The following is a 27,055-nucleotide window of genomic DNA, read 5'->3' on the forward strand; positions in this document are numbered from 1 at the left end:
ATTCTAATTTAACTTCACTAATTGCTCATACATTCTTGTTTCTAAATATTTTAGTGTTTAATATAAAGGAAAGTTTTTTTTTTAAAGGAATAATTTACCTTTTATTATAATCTAATAATTTTTTATATAATTTGTTGTTCTTCCCTAATAAATTTATTTTTTAATTAATGTGTGAGATAAATTTATATTATACTTAATTTGATTTTAGTTGCTTTCTGGTATTTTTTATATAATTGATCGAAAAGTCACCTGATACACTAATTTGATACAGGAATTGCTTGTAACTTTTAAATTTGAAGAAAAGAATGAAAAGTAATTAAATTTAGTTATAATTACCAATCACACAAATTTGATTCTTTAAAATTAATAGAGCCAATCGAGCCATATGAAAAATTTAACACTTCGGAAGATAAAAAAAGTCTAGTGTTATTGCAAAGGCTCAGTTTTAATAAATATGCTATAACTATGGAGGGTTTGATCACTTCGATGTATTAAAACAACAGTTAAAAAGTTACAAAATGAAAATTTTTTATTAAATTTTTACTAAAAGTTGCTATTAACAACTATGTAATTCACATTGACGTATCTTGTTTTACGTGAACAATTGCTGAGGATGTTAATTTTATTCATGGTTTTTTTTTATAATCCATGTGAACAAGATTACAGAAAGAGTTAATTTTATTCATGGTTAAACTGTTGAATTAGCTCAGGTTCTTTTTAAATAAAACGTGCGTAAATTAAATTCTAAAGTAGAATTTATTTTATTATACAGAATAAGAAGCAGAATTTATACTAATGCAGCTTGAATAAAAGCTGGTTTAACTAAATAACATTAACAAATCCATGTTTAGTTCATATATCAAAAAAGAAGTTTGTATTCACATTGTAGAATTAATTTATTATTTAGAATCTCTAAAATCAGAAATACTAAATTATCAAATAAAAAACTTTTTGAACATTTGACGTAGTATTATTTTGTCGATCTATGTTACACTTATGTCGTGCATGCGTAAATCGGAAAACGAAAAATTTTTTTGTGACATTCAGCTTTTTCTGCTGCTGTTGAGTTGCACATTTTTGTTAACTATAAAGTTTCTTAAATTTATCTATTGAACTATGGATTATGGGGAATGCAAATATTGTAAACGAAAATATACCGGAAATGAATACTGTAAAGCATGTAATGTAAAACATTTCCAACAAAATTTTAAAAATTGGACTAGTGGTAATAACGACATTGACAAAATTTTTCAAGACAAACAACTATCAGCGAATTTTTATGATCAAGTATTAGAGTGGATACCTTACAATAAATTATATGATATTGAATATATTGCAAAAGGTGGTTTTGGAAAAGTTATAGAGCAAAATGGATTGATGGACATATATAGTATTGGGATAATAAAAATGAAAATTGGAAACGATATGCTTCCAATAAGTTTGTAGCTCTGAAAAGTTTAAAATTCTGAAAATATTACATTAGAATTTATCAATGAGGTATTACCTAATTTCTTAATTTAATGAAATTTTTAAATACGATTTTTACTAACTGATTTTTTAAATGTATATAGATAACAATGCACTGTAAGACTATTATGGATGGCTCAATTTCCGTTTTTAGAGTTTATGGAATTACACAAGACCCAGAAACAAAAAATTACATGATGGTTCTGAATTATGCAGAGAATGGAAGTTTAAGAACTTATTTGGATAAAAATCATTATGAATTAACTTGGTATATTAAGATATCATATTTATGGCATATTACACTAGGACTTAAGAGTATTCATGAAAAAGAACTAATTCATCGAGATTTACATATTGGAAATCTACTTCATTTTTCAAGTGATAGTTCTATAAATGGTTTTACTTCTATAACCGGTATGGGATTATGTGAACCTGCAGATTATAATACATCGAAAAACACAAAAAACAGTATATACGGTGTTTTACCTTATATTGCTCCTGAAGTTTTAAGAGAACAAAATTATCCTAAAGTTGCTGATATTTATAGTTCGGTATAATTATGTATGAAGTAATTTCTGGACTACCTCCATACCATGATGTAAGCCATGATAAAAATTTAGTAATAAAAATTTGTCAAGGACTTAGGCAAGATTCAGTAACTGGTAATATTAAAATACCTCAATTAATTGTGAGTTTAATTAAAAGATGCTTGGATGCAAATCCATTAAATCGACCTACGGCAAAAGAAGTTCAAGTTGTTTTATATCGATGGGTTCTTTTGGTACCAGAAATACTAAAACAAATTGAAGAAGCAGAAGAAATCTACCAACTAACAGTGTTCCATCAACTAGTTTATCATACTAAACACATTCCGAAGCTGTTTATACAAGTAGATTACTTAATTTTAATAATCTTCCAGAGCCAAAAAATTCAGATGATTATTATGACGAACAAAATGATAATATGATTCAGGTAAATACTATAATAATTTTGTATGAATCAAATGTAAAAAATACTAATATATCTTATTACATTAAATAGAATCTTTACAAATCGATATTTCTCAATTGGCAATTAAAGATAATGTTGTTACGTATATATTTTAATTTATTTTAAAAAATAATTTTAATAGTTAATTCATATTATCTCATATTACAGGCAAATCAAAGATTATTCAACTTATTAAATTAGTAGTTTTCTATCTTTTTGTTTTATTTATTTAAACTATGTTAAAGTTTTTCTCAACATTTATATATTTCTTCTCTTTGTTTTTACTATAATTTTATATTGAGTGATAGGATAATTCGATTAAGTTTAGCATTATATGATTGCATTAAAATAAGTTTTACAATCACTTTAATCTCCCGATAAAATTTTTAATTTAAAAGTGTTTTACTATAACAGATAATGAATTATTAATATTAAATCAGACTTATTATGTTGAAAAGATTTTAATGATTTTATTATTTTATTTAAGTGGATAGTTAATTGGATAATGTGTCAGTCATTTCCAAATATTAAGATCAGACAAAATAATAGGTAATATTCACGATCCTAAGTCCTGACAAGAGTCTTAGACATTTAAAATCATTGTTTGAATCATACTTTCAGATTTCTCAAATTCTTAATCCTAATACGTTAAATATTTTGGCGAAATGTCACTAGTTGAAGATCTTTCTCATGAAATTCGCTTTAATACTCGTAATTTCCTTTTTTTTTACTCAAGAATTCTTTTTTCATATTCTTTCTTCTGCTTCTCGTAGCGCTCTTTTGCGATGATTTCAGCTTTACTTATTAATTCTTCTTCATATTCTCTTTGTAATCTCTCTTCGTCTTCTTTCGCCTTTCTTGCAGTTTCTTCTTGCATTTTCCGAGCCTTCTTGAAAAGATAATTTGTAAATACTCCATCTATATTGGTGATATGTTTTTCCAATTCTTTGAGGCATTTTTCATGCACGAGATTACCAGGTGGAAAGTCTTCCGTATTCGGAGAAATGGCCCACCGATTATCAAGGGAATTGATGAAAGCCTTTATTGGTTCATTCCAGCAAGAATTTTTGAAATATTCTGGATCCTTAGTCTGCTTCCTGTTACAATTTGAAAAGACAGAAATCATGTATTGAAGAGACTCTTCTCCGAGAAATGTTGTTATTCCGTTGAGCGTATTATTTATTTGTTCATTCGTGAACAATCTGGCTTCTGTAAAAGCATTTTAACAATATGTTTCTAATTTAGTCTCATCACAAACTTTAATGATCAGTATTCTTACTCACCAAATACTAATAATATGGCCCTGATTCCATAAACGTACTTTTGGATGGTGCGAGCGATTTCTTCTAAGATATCTTTGTTGGGATCATCAGTGTTAAAAATCCCTGGCGTATCAATGATATTGTAAATTTCGTCCCCAATTTTGTAACTTGCAGAAGCAGATTTTTGAGTAGCGAATGACTAATCACTTTTGAGAGTTAAAAACAAATATAATTGAAAATACCATATTCATATACATATATTTTTACTTACAAAACTTTCAGAAACAGGAAAAGTTGGTTTTTCATCTTCAGAGGTTTTCAACAATAAATTTCCCAAAGTGCTTTTACCAGCGCCTTACAAACAAATATACAATAAAAAAAGAGATAACTGAAAATAAAAATACGATATCAAGGCGTACCTGTTTTTCCAACTAAGAGTATGACTTTTCTTCGTTTCTCTTCTGCTTCTCTCTCTTTTCTTTCATTTTCTTTTTGCTTTTTCCAAGCCTTTTCGAAAAGGTCATTTGTATACACTCCATTTATATGATAGCTGATATGTTTTTTCAATTCTTTGAGGCGTTGTTTATACACGAGATTATCGGGTTGAAAGTATCTCGCATCTGGAGAAATGGCCCACCGATTATCAAGGGAATTGATGAAAGCCTTAATTGGTTCATTCCAGCAAGAATTTTTAAAATATTCTGGATCCTCAGTCTGCTTCTTGTTACAATGTGAAAAGACAAAAATCATGTATTGAAGAGACTCCTCTCCGAGAAACGTTTTTATTATGTTGAGCGTATTCTTTTGTTCATCCGTGAACCATCGGCTGGCTTCTGTAAACAGAATTTTAACAATATATTTCTAATTTAAACTTTAATCATCAGTATTCTCACTCACCAAATACGAATAATATGGCTCTGATTCCATAAGTGCACTTTTGGATGGTGCGAGCGATTTCTTCTAAGATATCTTCAGTGGGATCGTTAGTGTTAAAAATCCCTGGCGTGTCGATAATATTATAAATTTTGTCCCCAATTTGTAACTCGCAAAACTAGATTTTTTAGTAACGGATAACTAGTAATCACTATTGAAAGTTAAAAACAAGTATAGTTGAAAATACCCTACTTATATACTTATATTTTTTGCTTACAAGGCTATCGGAAGCATGGAAAGTTGGTTTTTCATCTTCAGAAGTTTTCAACAATAAATTTCCCAAAGTGCTTTTGCCAGCGCCTTTCAAACAAATGTACAATGAAAAAAAGAGATGACCGAAAATAAAAATATGATATCAAGGCATACCCGTTTTTCCAACTAAGAGTATGGCTGGTGCATTGATTTGCAACAGTGGCGGTTTAGATCTAAAGAGAGGAAGTTGAAAAGTATTAAAAAATGGAATTTCCAGTAACAGATTTTATATGTTCTTTACTTAGCGTCTGCCATAGTAGTTATTCGAATGTAGAAAAAATTGGTTCACTAGAAAGAAGTGAAAATCGGAGTAGGTTAAATAGAAGTCGTTATTGGCGCAAACAACACTTGTACACACAGATGCATCAATCAAATCATTTTTGGGGGTGATAGTAGGTGCGACAAGCCGACAACTGCAACATACTGTATATTTTAGCTAGTGATCTACATATCTCTTTATACCAAAAAGGGAAATGTATGGTGACTGTCACCTATAGTCCAAAATTTGAAATTTTATTTATTTATATTGTGTAACTCATTTTTATTGCTGCGTGAACAGCAAAATTTTTTTTTGCCATATTACATGGAATTCTTAATAATTTTTTCTCAATTTTTTTAATTTTATTTAATATCTTTTTTTAGTGATATCAGATATGAATTTTTTTTTTTCATCAAAATAAATTTTATTCAAGATTTTTACAATTATTAAAATTATTAAGTTAATCGCTTTGTAACTTTGCTACTGTTTTGAATATTAATGTCTTTTAATTTTACTAATAAGGAAAAAAAAAAGAGTGTAATAAGTACTTGTAAAATTTTTAGGTAAAAAAAAATCATGTAACACATAATCATGCGATGCCGTAAAAATCTAACATTACCTATTCACTAAACCGCTAGTAATAAACCTTTATAGTATTTGCCAACGAACCTTTTTATAATATGCCTCACAATTATCTTTCAGTCATATTTACGGAAATTTTTATTATCATAATTCTTTATTATTTTATTAGTGTATGGCTAAAACGGTTATTAACAAGGTTCAGATTTTTAAAAAATATATTTTTTAAAAAGGTCAAAAGATCAAATTTCATTTCACAAAATAAAAATGTGGAAATATATATCCCGAAGTTAGCAAGTTTTCTTCAGATTTTAACAATTTTTCAAAATTGAAATGAAAAAAAAGTAGAACATGAAGCATTATATCTTTCGATCATGGAATTAAAAGTGTACATTTTTTTTAAAATTTAATCATTGGAAGTTTGCAAGAGAAAAAGTCTCGTTAGTAAGTTTTAATGTTGCCTTATCAAATTATTTATTTGTATAAAATATTAAACTAGTTTATTGCGATTTAAAATAATTGACTTTGGATGTTCACCAATATTAATTTTTTAAAGTACAACGAATAGTACAGTATATTCTTTTTCTTTTTTTTATAATTATTATTCAAATCCGCAAGAATAAAATCACAGAATTCATAATACAAGTTTAAATCATTTCATTTTCTAAGTATCAAATATAATGAAAAGTTTTTGCAATTATTTATTTATTTTTTTTTTTGAAAATCTATTACTATTTGATTTTTTAATACATTGTATCGAAGATTCTTTATACTAACGTTTAATTACTCTTTTCAGCTTAGGTCGTCTTTATAATGGGTGTCACGTGATATATAGTATAATGCTTGAAACATGTGATTCATGTGATTAGCGTGTGATTTTGTTACACGTAGTAATAATTTACTGAATGCATTAATTGTTTACACGGTTATTTTGGCGATTAATGGTTTGATGATTCTTTCTTTATATTCTTATATTCCGTCATTATATCAAAAATAAAAATAAAAATTATATTGTGGTAACAAATAGACTAGTACCAATATAAATTTATAATAATATCCAATTAAAAAAAAATTCAATACAGCTCAGAAATAAAGCCATTATTACTCAATTCTTAGAGCCGGATATAATTTTGGCCGAAATATTTTTTTTCTGCAAGTTATTTGTTTAATTAACCAACTTTATTTCAGCTTTAGCATCTTAAGTCTGTATCATTTTCTATGAAAAGTCTCATGGATACGCTAATTAAGAAATTAAAACTAAATAAGAATTGCAAAAAATGTAAATTTAAGTGTAACACAATATATTTTCAACAAAATTTCAAAAATTGGACCAGTGGTAATGAATATATTGATAAATATATTCAAGATACTCAACTATCAGCCCATGAAGATCCAGAAAAAGCATTAGAGTGGATACCTTATAATAGATTTTATGACATTAAATATGGCAAAAAAACTGGAGTATATAGAGCAAATTGGACTGATGGATGTATTGACAGTTGGGATAATGAAAATCAAAATTGGAAAAGATTTAATAAAAATATGATTATCGCTCTCAAAAGTTTGAGTAATCCAAAAAGTTTTATATTAGAGGTTATAAATGAGGTATTATTTAATAAAATTTTGAAATTTTAATTTTTACTAAATTTACTAATTTGTTGTATTTTTAGATTAAAACAGATTACGAATTATATGGAATCACTCAAAATCCACAAACAAAAAATTATATGATGGTATTGAATGATAAATGTAAAAAATGTAATCTCATGTGTAGTGTAATACACTTTAAACAAAATTTTGAAAGTTGGACTAGTGGTAATGATTATATTGATAAATTTATTCAAAATATTCAATTATCAACACACAAATATGATGCATATAAAAAACCACTTATAGAATGGATACCTTATAATAAATTTTATGATATTGAATATATTGATATTGGAAAAGTATATGCAAATTGGATTGATGGTCCTCTACGCGAGTGGAACAATAAAAATTTTAATTGGGAAAGAAATCAAAATGTGCTTGTGATGCTGAAACATTTAAGCGATTTGAAAAATATTGCATCAGAAGTTGAGAATGAGGTATAATAAATTTACTATTTTGAAGTTTCAAAAGATTAATTTCTACTAATGTATTATATTTGTAGTTTATGTTACATAAAATTTATGGAATAACTCAAGAGCCACAAACCAAAAATTATATGATGGTGTTGAGTAATAAATGTAAAAAATGTAATTACATATGTAATGCAATACATTTCCAACAAAATTTTGGAAGTTGGACTAGTGGTAATGATTATATTGATAAATTTATTCAAAATACACAAATATCAGCCCATGATGATGCAAAAGAAGCGTTAAAATGGATACCTTATGATAGCTTTTATAATATTAAATATATTTAAGAAATTGGAATATATAATGCATTTTGGATTGATGGAGGGGATAGTACAAATCGAAATGGGATAAGAAAGTTGGTAGATTTAAAAGGCTTAAGTGATCCAAAAAATATTACATCAGAATTGATGAATAAGGTATTTTAAATTATTAATTTAGGAAAATTTGAATCCTCAATTTTGCTAATATATTTGTATTTGTAGAACAATAGACTTTAGTGTATAACTCAATACCCAAAGACAGAATATTATATGATGGTACTGAGTGGTGAGTGTAAAATATGTAACAAAACATGTGAAGCAATATACTTTCAACAAAATTTTGAATGCTGGACTAGTGGTAATGATTATATTGATAAATTTATTCAAAGTACTCAAATATCAGCCCATTATAATGCAAAGAAAGCATTAGAATGGATACCTTATGATAAATTTTATGGTATTGAATATGTTGAGATTAGCAAAGTATATGTTGCAAATTGGATTGATGGTCCTCTACACAAGTGGAACAATAAAAATTTTAATTGGGAAAGAAATCAAAATGTGCTTGTGATGCTGAAACATTTAAGCAATTTGAAAGATATTGCATCAGGAGTTGAAAATAAGGTATAATAAATTTACTATTTTGAAGTTTCAAAAGATTAATTTTTACTAATGCATTATATTTATAGTCTATATTACTTTATGGAATAACTCAAGAACCGGAAACAAAAAATTATATGATGGTTTTGAATTATATATGTAAAAAATGTAATTATAAATGTAAAACAATACATTTTCAACAAATTTTTAAAAATTGGACTAGTGGTAATAATAATATTGACAAATTTATTCGAGATACTCAGCTATCAGCGCACGATATATCAGATGCATTAGAATGGATACCTTATGATAGATTGGATAATATTGAATATATTGCAAAAGGTGGATTTGCCAAGGTGTATAAAGCATATTGGTCTAGTAAAAGTAGATTTATAGCTCTAAAAATTTTAAATAATTCAAAAAATATTACATTAGAATTTATGAATGAGGTAAATTAGTATATCATTTAATAAAAATGTGAATATTTTAAATCTTACTAAATATGTTAAATTTTGATTTTTATAGATTATGTTGCACTATAAAGTAGATGTGAGTGATAAAATTATTAAATTTTATGGAATAACTCAAGAACCAGAAACAAAAAATTATGGGATGGTTTTGGATTATGCAGAAAATGGAAGTTTGAGAAATTTTTTAAATATGAATCAATGTAAATTAGATTGGTATGATAAATTTAAATATTTATGGATTATTGCATATGGACTTAGTTTTATTCATCGAAATGAATTAATTCATCGAGATTTACATATTGGAAATATACTTCATACGGGTAATGATGTTAAAATAACTGACGTAGGATTATGTAAACCTGCGGATTATTTCGTATCAGAAAATACAAGAGACAAAATATATGGTAATTTACCCTATGTAGCTCCTGAAATTTTACGAGGAAAAAATTATACCAAAGCTGCAGATATTTATAGTTTTGGAATAGTTATGTATGAAGTAATTTCCGAATTATCTCCATATCATGATTTAAGTCATGAAGGAAATTTAGCTATAAAAATTTGTCAAGGACTTAGACCAAGATTTAATATTAAAGTACCCGAATTAATTATACATTTAATTAAAAGATGCTTAGATGCAAATCCATCAGAACGACCAACAGCATATGAAATTTACAAAATTTTACGCAGTTGGTGTGATAATCGTGTAACAGAAATACAAAAACAGATTAAAGAATCAGAAGAAATAAATAAGTTAGCAACTGACGGGATGTCTTCAACCAGCTTAGGATTTTTACATGAAACAAATTCTGAAGCAATCTATACAAGTAGATTACTTAGTTTTGATAATCTTCCTAAGGCGAAAAATTCCGAAGCAATTTATACAAGTAGATTGCTTAGTTTTGATAATCTTCCCAAGGCCAAAAATTCTGATGATTATTATAAATACAAGGATAACATAATTAGCGTCGAATTTTCAGGTATTGTTAAATAAAAAAGTATATAATCATAAAAAAAAATACTACTAAAAGATTATTTATTAAATAGCATCGTTATCTCAACAAATTGATGTTTCTCGATTGGACATTAATGATAGTAATCTTCCTGAACCAAAACATTCTGATTACGAACAAAATAATGACATTATAAGCATGGAATATTCAGGTATTAATTTAATACTCATAAAGGATTAAGATTTATAAGTATTAACGAAATTTTATTTTGTTAAATAGAAACCTTACAAATTGATATTTCTCAATTGAATATCAATGAAGATGGTGAATTATAAATTATAAAATTATATGATCACAATCTACTGCTGTGGTACAAGATATTTATTTATCATTTAGTTTGCTACATATAACTAATTCCTATTTTTTTTAATGTATTATTTTTAATTTAGATTCTATTTAATGTTTAGTATTTCGGACGAAAATGAATTTGTTTTTCTTTTGCTTTCAATAATTAATTGAATTACGATTTTTTTTATAAAGAGACTAAGTTAAAGTGATGGAAAAAGATATGGGAGTAGCATTAAATAGAATTTAAATTGTAATGATTTCTTAATTCAATAAAAATATAGACTATAAAATTTATCAAAGAGATGGATTCCGTTATGTAAATCACCGTTTACATCAATAAAAGCGATTTTCAACTTATTAACTCTTGTATTACGCTCGGATAACGAAGATTAGTTTATTACAGTAATCATATTTTTTCATTCCCATCCTCTTGGGACAGTGCGATCGCGCTTTTTTTCATTATTATTTTTTTTTTTTAAACCGAAATTTTTTTTCAAATTTTGTTTCATTAACCCATTTTCATTTTTTCCTTAACCCATTTGTTTCTTTGAACAGATATTTTCATTAAACCGATTTTTTTTTAATAATTTTTTTTTTATTAACTTTTTTTCTATTTAACTTTTTTTCTAATTAAAATTTATGTATTTCACCACGATAAGGCGGTAAGCACCTTTTTCCAATTTTTTTTTAATAATTTTTTTTCTTGGTTTTTTTTACTAATATTTTCTTTTCTATTTTTTTTTTTTTGTTCTTCTGCCTTATATATATTATATAATTTTTGGAAAATACCCAGCCAAAAAAAAAAAACAATTTTAATCCCAATTTATTGATTTTGGACTACATATGTCCATGTGGCGCAATAAATTTAATAACAAATAAAAAACTTCATGAACTTTATGTTATTCATTTCAAATATTAATAGAACTCCTCCTTATGACAAATAAATTTAAAGAAGCAGAATATTTTATCTTAATCTGGCTATAGTAAATTTATGAACTAAAGTTATAAGAAAGAATCATGTTATTAATGATTTGGTTTAGAACCTATTTTTATTCTTGACAAATGTTTTTTTTCAAGAGAAATTTTTTTTTCAGATTTGTATATTTTATTTATTCAACTCAAAAACTCTAACTTAAAGAAGAAACTTATATTAATTAAAATATTCTTTTTTTTAAAAAAAAAAAGATTTTGGTGAATGTGGATTATTCGTTTTTACGCTACGCACTTTAGGATAAAAGTTTCATCATTTTCATTTTTTAAAAAAAAAATGATTTTTTGTTTGAAAATAAAAGGTCAATATAATAGCGGATTTAGCGTGAAGAAAAAAAATTCTATTTTGAGAAATTATTTTAAAAACCACAAAATATTTGTAATAAATAAATAAAAATCACAGTTTATATTTGTTTTTTTTTTTTTTTTTTTTGGTAAATGACACTTTATTTTTTATATGATAGAGAACATACAAAATCTATAAAGCATACCTTGAGTTTGACAAAACCTTTGTCTCCCTCCATACCAAAACCGTTACCTCATATAGTAACGTTGTAGTACCATTTCCTACTACATAACGAACCCTACTAAATAGATGATGTATGATTAAAATTACAAAAAATTATAGATAAAAAAAATAACACTACATTCAAATAAAAAGATAATAATAATCCTATGTTGGAAAAATTTTCTACGTGAAATCACGTCACTAACGCACTTTACTCAACCTATTCCTTGTCCTCGATTCTCCATCTCTTTTTATATTCTTTTTCCATTACATTCTTAGCGGCTCTTTTATTGTTAATGTTCTTTTCGTCCGTTTCCCTATTTTCCTCTTTTACTCTTTTTGTGAAGATTATAAAGACTTCAAAAAGCCCACTAACTAACACCACAAAGAGCCAGAAATATAAATAGGGAATAATAGGAGAGCCACCGGTGTTCTGTAGTGACTCCGTGGTAGGGTTGTAGTTATATTCGACGTCTCAAGAGAAGTTGTCGAAGCAAGTGTCGTATAGTGATGAGATCTTCATTGTATTTCTTGTGTTTTTTATCACGTGGGTGTTTGCAGAAAAGTTCTGGAAGCTTCCGTTCTTTGTATAAATTTTTTTCCTCTTAGATGATGTCAGTGTGCTCAGTGTGCAATTCAATTGGTGCTGTGTCGATTTGTGGTAGATCAATAAAATTGGCGTAATGCGCAGCAGGAAGAAGCGAAGCTATGGTCTGTCTGTCAAAGAGATGAGTAAGTTTGTTCGTCCAAGCTATCCAGTTTTCGAGAGCCTGTGGTCGTGCCACAAAATGTGAGCGTTTTCGTTTGACGTCGTCGGGATTAATACGTTATTGTTGAAAAGTATGTGTTACACATTATAAATCGTTAATTATTAAATTATACTATAGGTTGACGTTAATTAATTATCGTTAGAAAGCTCATGTCGTAAATGTAACGTAATTAAATTTTTTTAAAAAAAAGAGAAAAGAAATATTAGAAAAAGCTATTTTATTTTAACAATTTTTTTTTAAAAAAAACAAATAAGTTTCAAAATGAAACTTACTGATCCAAAGGAAGCCAATACCTAAAAATGAAAGTGATTTTTTAAAAAGGAAAAAAAAATTTCAACTTGTTGTTATTACACAAGTACTCCCTTATTTCTATTGCATAAAAAAAACTCTTATAAATATCCATTTCATAATACATCACAATTTCAGTTCATTATGTAATCTAAAAAGCAAATTATAAAATAAATAATTAGTAAAATTGAGAATTATAAAAGACAGTAGATAGAGTTGAATACAACGTTCACTTTACTTGAATTAGTGTGTAACCTGAGAAGTATTTTATAGGATTTGAGTGTGATGAAAAACTGTTTCACGAAAAAGAAAAATGATTTTGTACCTTTTTTATTTTTTTTGTGGTAAAACGTAATACTTTATTAATTATATTATAGAGAACATATCTGAAGTTTGAAAATAAACAAAAGTCTTAATACCACATCTTCACCATAACCAATGAAGTAACCCTAATATACACTTGTTTTAAGAAACAGGATTTGAAAATAATTTACTATGCCATCAATTTATTATTCATTCATTATTTAAATTATCGAATTTTAAGTTTTGCATTAATTACTTTTAAAATTAAAAAAATTATTTTGACCAAGATTATACATGGGTAGTATCATTAACTAGATTATTAGGTCACGAGATTACCAATCCCATAACTCAAAAATTGAAATAAATTTCTGAAAACCTGTTTTAAGTTTTAACTTGATTTTCTGAATCCATCTCGATCCTAAAACTGTATCAAATAATGTGATGGAAAATCAATGAATTTTTTTGCAATTGAAAAATCAATTATTCTTTTTTTTAGGATAATAAAAGAGAAGAATTTACACAATTAATCTCAACAGGTATTTTTGTAATTATGTTCATTATGATTTTATGATGAAATCAAATTTAATTTTTTGTAATTTTTTTGCGAATCAAATTACAAATATATAGAAGGTTTATTTTTATTTTTAAATATAATGATCAATGATTAATCGAACAATTTGTTCTATTTCTACCAAAATAACCTACTAAAAGCACCTTTGCCGCCAATTCTGACTGACTATTTAAAAAAGAAATTTACAAAAAATTTAGATAACATATAACTTTAATTTTTTAATTGATCTTTTTTAATTGACCTATTTTATTTATTTTATTTTCTAAATTTATTATTAAAATCTGATAAATATTCGGATATTCCATAACTATAAATTTTAACGTGATATAATTTTACTATATTAGTGACTATGATTTGTTTAACGTTTGTATTTTGGGTAGTTCGGCCACTGATTGACGAGATGGGCGGTATGGATTTGCTAGCATGGATTTGTAATCGAGCTAGTCCACCTTGGAAATTATCAGAAGATAAAGCAGCCGATGTTTCTTTTATTATCATTATTGACAAAGCGAAAGATATTTATAATGTTAATAACATACCATCAACTCAATATCTCAATGCGTGCTCAAAGTCCTATTTTATGAAGAGAATCGGTCAACATTCTTGCTATTGTTATCCAGATATCACGAATCATCTATTTATTGAGAGGTTAAGGAGGTTACATAATACTAGTAGTTATTATAGTTATATTGCAACATCTATTACTATAAAAAATTATCGCATACCCTTAAATATAAAATTTAATAATTTAATAAAAATATACATACACATTTAACAAGAACCAGCCAGCAATTTTTCTGTAAAGTTTTTTTTGGTTTAATATTTATTAGTCTTTAGGAAAACTTTTCATTTACTACCTTTAAAGAGGTTGGCTTTATTAATTGATAAAATTCACAACACTTTATACCTTCTATAAATTACAATATTTACTTTTAAAGGTAGTTTATTACTATATTACTATTCATAAAATCGAAGAAATTAATAAAAAGTTGTCATAGAATTGTTAGGAACAAAATTGTCTTATTTTATTACTTTATTTAATAAATTTAAAAATTAAAAAAAAATTGGGGAATGAAAAAGGATAAAAAAAGAAATCAGTTTAAAAAAAAGGGAAATTTCCGAAAAAAAAAGGAATCCGAAAAAAAAATAAGTATCGAAAAAAATTCTGAAAAAAAGGACGATAATTCGGTCCAAAAAGAGTGAAAAAAAATTTTTTTTAAAAAAAATAATACGGTCTAAAAAAAAAGATCGAAAAAAAATTAATATAAAAAAAATCGGTCTTAAAAGACCAAAACAATAGGATTATTTAAAAATAATTTTTCAGTTTGAATAAAAATTAAACTTAAATGGGAAAAGAACGAGAAAAAAGATGAAAAATTTAAAAAAAAATAAAATTAATAATCAAAAAAAAATTCTGATTAAGATCAGCGGAGCAGGTCACGGGTTTTAATTATATGGCATGGGATTTCAAGTTACACAATTCACACTATTTATACATGCTAGTCTAAACGTTACGGTTACACATTGTATTTTTTTGTTATATAGATAGATACGTAAACTCAAACCTGACCCTTTTATATATATTTCTGGGACCTATTCGTGTATTAGGCAAAAAATCATATACTAGGCAATTAAAACCGTGTATCTGGTATTATATAAACCACTTATTTGGCCACTTCAAACAAAATAACTAACGCCACCTAACGGTACTAGCTTGTATAAATATTGGAAATCAAATTTAATTGAGCTCCTGAAGCGCTGAATAATGAATATTATATGCTATTAATAATATTAAATTTATAATGTATTTACAGCAAATATACATTCTATTAACTTCATGGATTTAATCTCGTTTCTTTATTTATAGTCTAAAATCAAATAATAAAATTGAAAAATAGAGAGAACAAGCGGGCGAAATGTATTTTTAAATAACAAGGTTCTTTGACCCTATTCTTTTCATCGCTTCCAATTAATACACCAATGAATAAAAAATTTTCAACTTTCAATATAGCGTGATTATAAAAAAAAGTCAATTTTATAAAAATTTATTATATAAAAAAATTTTATGTTCTGTATACATTATATTCATTTAATGTAATTTTTGACATCATGATCTCAACTTTTGGATAAAAGTCATAATATACTGTATTTCAATATTTACACACTACAAAGTAACAAGGTTACAATAATTTTACATATTATAAAGTTAACAGATAAATTGGACATAAAACGGATAAACCACATGATGAATACTCCAATTAAAACTAAGGGTTTGAAAAAGTATACTAATGTTTGAGGTGTGAAATGATTCATTTAAACATTATTTCTATCATACAATTCAAAATCAACCAACAAGGGTAATATATATAATTCTGTTTAGCAGTACTTCAAATTTTGATGTGTTTCTTCTGACAAAATTCAAACACTTTTTATCTATTATATCAAAGTAGAGCTTGGACTCGCACTCATGTAACTCGAGTTGACTCGAGCTGAACTTGCACTCGAGTCAGAAATTTCTTGACTCGAGTCAACCAGGATCACGTGGTTGATAGTGCCGGCTGAACCCTATTTGTAATTCCTGCCGGCACTATGACTATAACGGTCTGGGTAAAATTATGGATAAGTTTTTTGGCCCGCACTTTAACTTTGACTCAAATTAGCTCAACTCGAGTCCTGACTCGAGTCTTGGACTCGTTCTTGACTCGTTTTACTCGAGTTGACTCAGTCCAAGCTCTATATTAAAGTATTGCCAAGCCAATAATAGGATTAGCTGCTTTTTTATTCACAATATAAGAGGACAATGGCTACTTACTTTTTTGATTAGACTAATCAGTATTTGGTTGACATCCCTTGGCTGCATGAAGAACTAGGTGAATAAGAACAACACCAAATTTTCATTGTCAAGCCAAAGAAAAGAATTATATAATAGGCTAGGATTCCTGTTGTAATTGTAATAATTTTTATGACCTTTGGTTAGGTAGGATTCTGCTTCATTTCAATTCAATTTTTTTCTCTCAAGTTTAGAAGCAAAAGTTATTTCCACATGATGATTTTCTTTCATGGTTAAATAAATCATTGACTGATATTTATTATAGTATTAAATTTTAGATAACGAATAATTAGGATGACTTTATAAACATATAATATATGGCACAAATAACCTAGAAATGCTTCACCTATGTATCTAAATTATGGTTTTAAATGAATAAATCAAAAATTTTCCCAAATTATTTAATTATCAAGAATTCACGTGCGTTAAAATTAAAAATGATCGGCAAATAATCGTTGTAAAAAATTCAGCCCACATTGCGTAATACATAATTATGCATAAGTATTGTTCTTCCATTTATTAAAGCATCGGGCGAAATTGTTTTTTTCTTACTATTACTACTGAAAATTTTTTTTTAATTTCTGCCTTTTATATGTATTGATTTTAGTTGAAAACACTCTCAATGAATCCCTTTGTCAAAAGTATCAAAAAGCTGACTACGTCATGTGATTGTGATCGTGAATGTAATGCAAAACGGTTTAACCAAAATTTTAAAAATTGGACTAGCGGTAATAATGATATTGATAAATTTATTCAAAATACTCAGCTATCAGTTCATAAGTATAATGTGTGTCAAGCATTAGAATGGATACCTTATGGTAGACTTTATGATGTTAAATATATTGCAGAAGATGATAAGTTTGGCAACGTGTACAGAGCAAATTGGTTTGATGGACGCCTAAATGGATGGAATGATGAAAGTCAAAATTGGGAAAGAAAAGGTCAAAATATGTTTGTAATTTTGAAAATTTTAAATGATCAAGCAAGTATTAATAAATTATATTTATTACATCATCACGCCATGGTAAATATTCATATTGTACTGCGCCATTTGTGGAAAAACTGCCAGTTGAAATAGTTGATTTTTACTAATATTTCTAACTTTAATATATTGTAGATTGCAGTGCCTCATGAAGTTTATGGAATAACTCAAGATCCAGAAACCAAGAACTATATGGTAGTTTTGAATGATATATGTGAAAAATGTAATAATGTGTGTAATTCAATACATTTTCAACAAAATTTTAAAAATTGGACTAGCGGTAATAATGATATTGATAAATTCATTCAAGATACTCAGCTGTCAGCACATACTTATTATGAGGTAAAAAATGCATTAGAATGGATACCTTATGATAGACTTTATAATGTTACGGAAGATAATGAGTTTGGAAAAGTGTACAGAGCAAATTGGACTGATGGACGCCTAAATGAATGGAATTATGGTAATCAAAATTGGAAAAGAAAAGATCAAAATATGTTTGTAATTCTGAAAATTTTAAATCTAGAAAGCATTAAATTTAAATTTAGATATAAGGTATAATAAATTTATCGAAAGTTTCATTTTCTTTGTGAATTATAATATAAATTAATCACATTTACGATGCCATTTTGTGAAAAAAAAAGGTGTTTTAAGAAACAGATGGTTGAATATTTTATTTTTACTAATACTTCTAACTTTAATATATTGTAGATTGCAGTATCTCATATAGTTTATGGAATAACTCAAGATCCAGAAACCAAGAACTATATGGTAGTTTTGAATGATATATGTGAAAAATGTAATAAAGTGTGTAATTCAATACATTTTCAACAAAATTTTAAAAATTGGACTAGTGGTAATAATGATATTGATAAATTCATTCAAGATACTCAGCTATCTGCTCATGGTGGTGCAAGAAAGGTGTTAGAATGGATACCTTATGATAGACTTTATGATGTTAAATATATTACAAAAAATGAGTTTGGTAAAGTGTACAGAGCAAATTGGATTGACGGACGCCTAAATGGATGGAATGTTCTTTATCAAAAATGGGAAAGAAAAGATCAAAATATGTTTGTAATTCTGAAAATTTTAAATAATCAAGCAAGTATTAATAAAGTATATTTATTACATCATCATGCCATGGCAAATATTCATATTGTACTGCGCCATTTGTGGAAAAAATTGCTAGTTTGAAAAACAAATAATTGAAAATTCATTTTTACTAATATTTCTAATTTTAATATATTGTAGATTGTAGTGCCTCATGAAGTTTATGGAATAACTCAAGATCCAGAAACCAAGATCTATATGGAAGTTTTGAATGATATATGTGAAAAATGTAATAATATGTGTAATTCAATACATTTTCAACAAAATTTTAAAAATTGGACTAGCAGTAATAATGATATTGATAAAATCATTCAAGATACTCAGCTATTAGCACATACTTATTATGAGGTAAAAAATGCATTAGAATGGATACCTTATGATAGACTTTATAATGTTACGGAAGATAATGAGTTTGGCAAAGTGTACAGAGCAAATTGGACTGGTGGACGCCTAAATAAATGGAATTATGATTGGAAAAGAAAAGATCAAAATATGTTTGTAATTCTGAAAATTTTAAATAATCCATCAAGTGTTACATTTGAACTTATATATAAGGTATAATAAATTTATTAAAAGTTTCATTTTTTTGTGAATTATTAATAATATTGTACTGGTTATTTTGTGAAAAAAATTTGCCAGTTGATTTAAAAGCAAATAAATAAAATTTTACTTTTACTGATATTTCTATTGTAGATTGCAGTACCTTATAAAGTTCATGGGATAACTCAAGATTCAGAAACTAGGAACTATATGGTGGTTTTAGATTTCAATAAATGTGGAAAATGTAATAATGTGTGTAATTCAGTGCATTTTCAACGAAATTTTAAAAATTGGACTAGTGGTAATAATGATATTGATAAATTCATTCAAGATACTCAGCTATCAGTACATACTTATTATGAGGTAAAAAATGCGTTAGAATGGATACCTTATGAAAGACTTTATGATGTTAAATATATTGCAAAAGATGATGAGTTTGGCAAAATGTACAGAGCAAATTGGATTGATGGACGCCTAAATGAATGGAATGATGAAAATCAAAATTGGAAAAGAAAAGGTCAAAATATGTTTGTAATTCTGAAAATTTTAAATAACCCAGCAAGTATTTCATCAAAATATATAGATAAGGTATAATAAAATTATTAAAAGTTTATAATATAAATTAATCACATTGTACTATGCCATTTTGTGAAAAAAAAGTTGGTTTAATGAAACAGATGGTTGAATATTTCATTTTTACTAATACTTCTAACTTTAATATATTGTAGATTGTGGTAACTCATAAAGTTTATGGAATAACTCAGGATCCAGAAACCAAGAACTATATGGTAGTTTTGAATTATATATGCGAAAAATGTGATAAAGTATGTAACTCAATGCATTTTCAACAAAATTTTAAAGATTGGACTAGTGGTAATAATGATATTGATAAAATTATACAAGATACTCAGCTATCAGCACATACTTATTATAAGGTAAAAAATGTATTAGAATGGATACCTTATAATAGACTTTATAATATTAAATCAGAAGATGATGAGTTTGGCAAAGTGCACAGAGCAAATTGGATTGATGGAAATATTACATATAAAGATAATTGGTATTTTGACAGTAGTTGGAATGATAAAAATCAAGATTGGGATAGAAAAAATCAAAAAATGATAGTAATTCTGAAAATTTTAAATAATCCATCAAGCATTACATTAGAATTTATAAATAAGGTATAATAAATTTTCATTTTGTAAATCAATATTGTACTGCGCCATTTTGTAGTTAAAAAATTCATTTTTACTAATATTTCTAACTTTAATATATTGTAGATTGCAGTGCCTCATGAAGTTTATGGAATAACTCAAGATCCAGAAACCAAGAACTATATGATAGTTTTGAATGATATATGTGAAAAATGTAATAAAGTGTGTAATTCAATACATTTTCAACAAAATTTTAGAAATTGGACTAGTGGTAATTATGATGTTGATAAGTTTATTCGAGATACTCAGCTATCAGATCATAACTATTATAAGGTAAAAAATGCATTAGAATGGATACCTTATTATAGACTTTATGATGTTAAATATATTGCAGAAGAACATGAGTTTGGCAAAGTGTACAGAGCAAATTGGATTGATGGATATCTAAATGAATGGAATGTTGAAAATCAAAATTGGGAAAGAAAAGATCAAAATATGTTTGTAATTCTGAAAATTTTAAATAATCCATCAAGTGTTACATTAGATTTTATAAATAAGGTATAATAAATTTATCAATGTTTGTAAATTATAATATAAATTAATCACATTGTACTATGCCATTTTGTGAAAAGAAAAATTGCCAGTTGATTTAAAAACAAATTGATAAAATTTTACTTTTACTGATATTTCTACTTTAATACTATATTGTAGATTGCAGTATCTTATAAAGTTCGTGGGATAACTCAAGATCCAGAAACCAGAAACTATATGGTGGTTTTAGATTTCAATAAATGTGGAAAATGTGATGTTACATGCAATTCAATACATTTTCAACAAAATTTTAAAAATTGGGCCAGTGGTAATAATGATATCAATAAATTTATTCAAAATACTCAGCTATCAGTTCATGAGAATGATTGTGAAATATTGCATATATTAGAATGGATACCTTATGATAGACTTTATGATATTAAATATATTGCAAAAGGTGGGTTTGGAAAAGTATATAGGGCAAGATGGATTGATGGTCATATAGATAAATGGAATAACTATAATTGGAAAAGGAATGATCAAAACATGGTTGTAGCTCTGAAAAGTTTAAATAATTCAAGAAATATTACATTAGAATTTATGAATGAGGTAAGTTATTTTTATTTTTATAATTATTTATTTAGGTATTAATACTTATTTATAATATCCATAGATTACATTACATCATAAAGTAAATTTGCATAAACGCTTTATTAAATTCTATGGAATAACTCAAGAACCAAAGACAGAAAATTATGTTATGGTTTTAGATTATGCAGAAAATGGAAGTTTGCGAAATTATTTAGACATAAGTTATAACGAATTAAGTTGGAGCGATAAGATTAATTATTTACATAGCATTGCACATGGTCTTAAAGATATTCATGAAAAAGAACTAATTCATCGAGATTTGCATATTGGTAATATATTAAGGCTTAAAAATCTCACTTGTATAACTGATATGGGATTATGTAAACCTGCAGATTATAATGCATCGGATAATGCAAAAAACAAAATATATGGTATTTTACCTTATATTGCTCCCGAAATTTTACGTGGCCAAAATTATACTAAAGCTGCAGATATTTATAGTTTTGGTATAATAATGTATGAAGTTATTTCTGGATTACCTCCTTATTATAATATCAGTCACAATAATAATTTAGCAATAAGAATTTGTAAGGGACTTCGACCAAGGTTTAATACTAAAGTACCCCAATTGATTGTGCATTTAATTAAAAGATGCTTGGATGCAAATCCATTAAAGCGACCAAATGCAATAGAAATTAAAAAAACTTTAAGTCAATGGTTTAGAGAATCATTTGAATCACAAGATAATAGTGAATATTATATTGATTCTCATTCAGAAATAAGAAAACAAATTAATGAAGCAAAAATAATTAATAATATGTTACAAACTAGCAGTGCATTATCAATCAATTTAGGAATATCATATGAAACCCATTCGGAAGCTATTTATACCAGTAGATTGCTTAATTTTTGTAGTCTTCCTGAGCCAGTAAATTCTAATGATTATTACAAAGTCGAGGATAATATAATTAGCATGGAATCTTTAGGTATTGGTTAACAAAAAAAAATTCAAATTAATTAATTAATTGTAAAAAATACTAATATTGTTTTAATTCATTAAATAGAATCCTTACAAATTGATATTTCTCAATTGGAAAATAATAATTTTAATGAAGAAAATTCTAATGATAATATTAAAATGAAATCTTCAGGTATATTTTTTAAAAAAAAATAATTAAATCAATCATAAATATTTTAATAAATTTTTAATTCATTAAATAGAATCTTTACAAATTGATAATAATAATTTTCCTGAACCAAATAATTCCTATGTTTCTTACAAAAAAATTGATGATTTGATTAGTATGAATTCTTCAGGTATCCATTAATAATAAAATATTCAAATTATCATCTAAAAATGGTATTAATTTTTTATTTATTAAATAGAATCTCTACAAATTGATATTTCTCAACTGAACATTAGTAATGATGGTAACTATTTTTAAATATAAATAGAAAATAAGGCTACTATAAGTATAATGTACTTATTTTATTTGTTAGATCAGGATAGCAAATCTAAAGGCAAAGAAAAAATTTAGACTAATTATAGCCATTTGTTATATTGGTTATTGTTAAATTTTATATTTTATATTTTTTGAATATTTTTTTTTTTCGCCATTATAGTTTAAAATTTTAATTATCATTAATATTCAGTAGAAAGGTAAAAAATTTAAATTTTATTATAGTTTAAAAGCGGTTATTTTTCTTTTTTTGCTTTTCAACAATTAGTGAATTGCAACTTTTGATTAGTTTGATAAAGCTATAAAATATAACAATAAAATGGAGAATAGAAATAATGTTAGATAAAATTTTAAATTATATTAGCCTTATTGATTAACTTGTATGTATTTATTCATTTATTTTATTTACTCGATTCATTAATCAAAATAAAAATTTTTTAGTCTGAAATGTAGAGTAATAAATCAATAATCTGTTTTCTAATTTAAAATTATTAAAATTATATTGCAATAATGCAATATGGAATAAATGTCCATAATTATATTATTGCCTGATGATATTTTTAATTTATCCGTTAAGGTCGAATTCATATAAAAGAACCAGTAACTCATAAATTTATCCTATAGGGTTGTGCGATACTAATGTTACTTATTTATATATTACTCAGTCCTTATGTAATATTACAAATCATTATGTAAATTTTAATTACTTTCCTCATAAAATAGCGTACATGACTGTTTTGTTTAAAATACCTTGTATAGATTCAAGCCCCTCTTTATCCTTACTCCCCTATAAACTTTTAGATTAGATACCTTTTATTTATGGTCTAAACTATGCGTTTTTATCATACAATATAATGATATTGTAAATTTACAAATATTACGATCCTTTACTTATTATAAACTTTATTGCAAATTTCTTAATACAAATTATTTTATTTTATTTTATTTATAATATTTTAAAACATTCAATCATTTATTTCTGATTTTAAATACTACTTTAATTTATTACTTACTATTACTATGTATACTTATATAAGGATCAATGAGTATACAGTATAGCAATCATGTACGGTATGATTTTATACGTATGCACTGTATGGTTTGAACGTCATATTAACTTTATAATAAAAACTGGCAATATAAATAACGGAATACGTATATTGGCTTCTTTTTTATGTTTCCGAAATGGAGACCAATATCTGGAATGAAAATATTTCACCAAGTACTTGATAATAATACCAAAAAGTTATTTATGTGATATTGTGATTCCTTGGACGAGCGATTGTAACATCTTTTAGAATGAGAATCATCTATTAATGCACTGTAGTACATCTAGATAAATCTAAATCATCGCTGAAAGTGTAATTAAATATGAAACTCAGTTGAAGAATACAAGAAAGCAGTTTATTTCATTTATTTTCATTTTATTGAGTACGGTATATAAAATCCGGAATATTTAGGGGAGTCATATGATAATTATAGATTTTTAGATAATAATAACTTCATAATTGCACCATCATGTCATCTAATTCATCCGAAATGCCTTTTGAAAGACCAAATAAGGCACCTGTTATACCTGTTATTGAAGCTAATACTTTATTGTCTGGTTCAAGAGCGCGTCCGGCTTTTGCTCCAAAAATAGCTTTTTCTTCAATACTAAGTTTTCTAAATCCTCTTGAATTTAAATCTTTATTAGTATGGTAAAGATTTCTCTTTCGCTCATACTCTAGTTCTTCTAGAAGTTTTGAATCTTTATAAAGATTTCTCTTTCGCTCATACTCTAGTTCTTCTAGAAGTTCTTGATGCTTCGCTAGAAGTTCTTCATGCTTCGTTAGAAGTTCTTCTTGTTTCGTTAGAAGTTCTTCTTGCCTCGCTAGAGGTTTATCTTGTTCCGCTTGTTGCTCCGCTTTGTAGACTCTTATTGCATCTTCTCTTATTTTATTCTCATCATCTTCCTTTTTTCTTCTTTCTGCTTTTTCCGCTTCTTCTTTTAGACGTTTCTTTTCTTTCTGGTTCTCTTCAAATCGTGTAGTGGTATATAGAACTTGTATATGGCTAATACATTCCTTGATTTCCATTAATCGTTTTTCGTTGGCTTTTCTTTCATCTTCATTATAATATCGACGCATTGGAGAAACATGCCAACGGTACCCAATTTGTGTAATAAAAGAACGAAGAATTTCAATTTCATTCCAATCTATTTGTTTATCCATAACTCGTTCTGGGTCTGCTTTGGAAAATACAACGATGAAATTATTTGTCGCATCTTTTCCAAGAAAATTTCTTATGGTATTCAAAACATTCTTTTCCTCATCAGTAATCCTTCCCGCTTCTACAAAGACCATTAAAGTCAAATACAAATAAAATGTACAATCAAATAAACAACAGTTATTTACATACCTAAAACCAAAAGAATTGCCCTGACCCACCGTCGCATTGATTAACGAATTCGGTTATTTCTTTAAGTGGATCTACATTTCCACGACTGTCAAATAATCCGGGTGTGTCAACAAGGTCATAATTTTTGTTGTTAATTTTCAATGTTGCTACTTCACATTTACTCGTTTTCGATTTCTATATTTTCATTACTTTCTTCATGAATACAATAAAATAAAATGAATCAAAAATATGAAACATAGATATTACAAAACTGCTTGAAGCTGTAAAAGGCTTATTATCACGATTCCCAAGAAGCTGGTTACCAAGTGTACTTTTCCCGGCACCTACAGTAAATAATTTTGCCTTTAGTTAATATTTACAGTAACGAACGATAAGAAATAAATGCCTTGCCGGTTTTTCCTAGCAAGAGGACAACTTCGTTTTGAACATTCATTTTAGAACAAGTTAACAAAAATTGTTTTAAATGAAACCTCTTTTATATGCCGTTCTAATCGTGTGAAATGATGTACATATAATAATTGGTTTTAGTCTATTTGAGTTAGACCGGTGTATATAAATAGATGAGTTGTGTTTATAATGACGTAATATTATCACACTTGAAATAAACAAATGTTTTAACTTGTTACAGATTAGGTTAAACATTTGGCTGATTTGTAGTAATGTTCCACAAACTGTATTCGTCTTTTGTTGTACAACGTACACAATATTTTATTTTACTTTATTTTAAACATTTAGACAGAAGCAGAGGTATTACAAGTATGGAGCGGAGCTACAAGAGGCTCGAACTACACCTATCTAGGTAACCACCCAACCCTCGAAAGAATCGTCCTGCCTTATATTAAAAAATAACCTAGGCATAATCAGTTTCATATAAGAAGGAAAAGAAATAAAATAAAAATCTGATAATCTATAAAATGAAGAGAAGAAAGAAAAGAAATCTAAAAATTGTTCATCATCATTATAAAAATCTATACTATAATTAAAATTGTTCAAAAAAGAGCTCCAAGTCTCCAACCACTCGAATATAAATAATTTGACGTTATAAGGACCATCCACTACGGGATCAGAGACGGTCCTTACCACGTTGAGACGTTAACAAAATGTTCTTTTATTTAAATTTATATATGAGAATTCAAAAGAATTCTAAATCTTCTACATCGAATTTGTCTCCTATTTATAATAAATCATGAAATGAATATATACATCTTCTAAATATATTACTTGAGTTTTCTCCTAATTTAGATTTTCCATTTTCGGATTTTCATCTCATCTCTAAAGAAATTATTCTATCAAGATTCTCTATTCCTAATTTAGGTTTTCCTTATTTGTAATATTATCATCATCTTCTATTTGGAAAGATCTTATACTTTCGTTTATTATTTGACGATCATTTATTCACGATGTCCACGTGTGATCACTTCTAAAAATAACAAATTTATACACCTATACTAGATATAAAACTACGCCTCGTGACTATTAAAGTTACTAGATGATTCCGCACCCCAGCCAAATGATCGACATAGTTTATAAG

At 26.5% G+C, this 27,055-nt stretch overlaps 4 protein-coding genes across 4 annotated transcripts; 2 read left to right on the plus strand and 2 right to left on the minus strand.

Annotated features, from left to right (window-relative positions):
- Positions 1 to 3,184: 3,184 nt before the first annotated feature.
- OCT59_012557 (uncharacterized protein) lies at positions 3,185 to 5,159 on the minus strand (the record flags this gene model as incomplete). Its single annotated transcript, XM_025322945.2, has 8 exons — positions 3,185 to 3,666; positions 3,741 to 3,918; positions 3,991 to 4,073; positions 4,139 to 4,552; positions 4,617 to 4,770; positions 4,870 to 4,952; positions 5,019 to 5,077; positions 5,146 to 5,159. The coding sequence occupies 8 exons, from the start codon at positions 5,157 to 5,159 to the stop codon at positions 3,185 to 3,187; spliced, it is 1,467 nt and encodes a 488-aa protein (XP_025164928.2).
- A 4,523-nt stretch (positions 5,160 to 9,682) lies between these two features.
- On the plus strand, positions 9,683 to 10,480 carry OCT59_012558 (uncharacterized protein; the record flags this gene model as incomplete). Its single annotated transcript, XM_025331257.2, has 3 exons — positions 9,683 to 10,172; positions 10,240 to 10,356; positions 10,425 to 10,480. 3 exons carry the CDS (start codon positions 9,683 to 9,685, stop codon positions 10,478 to 10,480), a joined length of 663 nt encoding a protein of 220 aa, XP_025164926.2.
- A 12,001-nt stretch (positions 10,481 to 22,481) lies between these two features.
- OCT59_012559 (uncharacterized protein) lies at positions 22,482 to 23,202 on the plus strand (the record flags this gene model as incomplete). The annotated part of the gene is made up of 5 exons (XM_066134568.1): positions 22,482 to 22,650; positions 22,729 to 22,815; positions 22,886 to 22,981; positions 23,051 to 23,095; positions 23,165 to 23,202. 5 exons carry the CDS (start codon positions 22,482 to 22,484, stop codon positions 23,200 to 23,202), a joined length of 435 nt encoding a protein of 144 aa, XP_065989823.1.
- Positions 23,203 to 24,626: 1,424 nt separating this feature from the next.
- On the minus strand, positions 24,627 to 25,561 carry OCT59_012560 (uncharacterized protein; the record flags this gene model as incomplete). The annotated part of the gene is made up of 2 exons (XM_066134569.1): positions 24,627 to 25,456; positions 25,525 to 25,561. 2 exons carry the CDS (start codon positions 25,559 to 25,561, stop codon positions 24,627 to 24,629), a joined length of 867 nt encoding a protein of 288 aa, XP_065989824.1.
- Between the last annotated feature and the right edge of the window lie 1,494 nt (positions 25,562 to 27,055).

Source organism: Rhizophagus irregularis, chromosome 2 (assembly GCF_026210795.1).
Source record: "Rhizophagus irregularis chromosome 2, complete sequence".
Taxonomy (NCBI): domain Eukaryota; kingdom Fungi; phylum Glomeromycota; class Glomeromycetes; order Glomerales; family Glomeraceae; genus Rhizophagus; species Rhizophagus irregularis.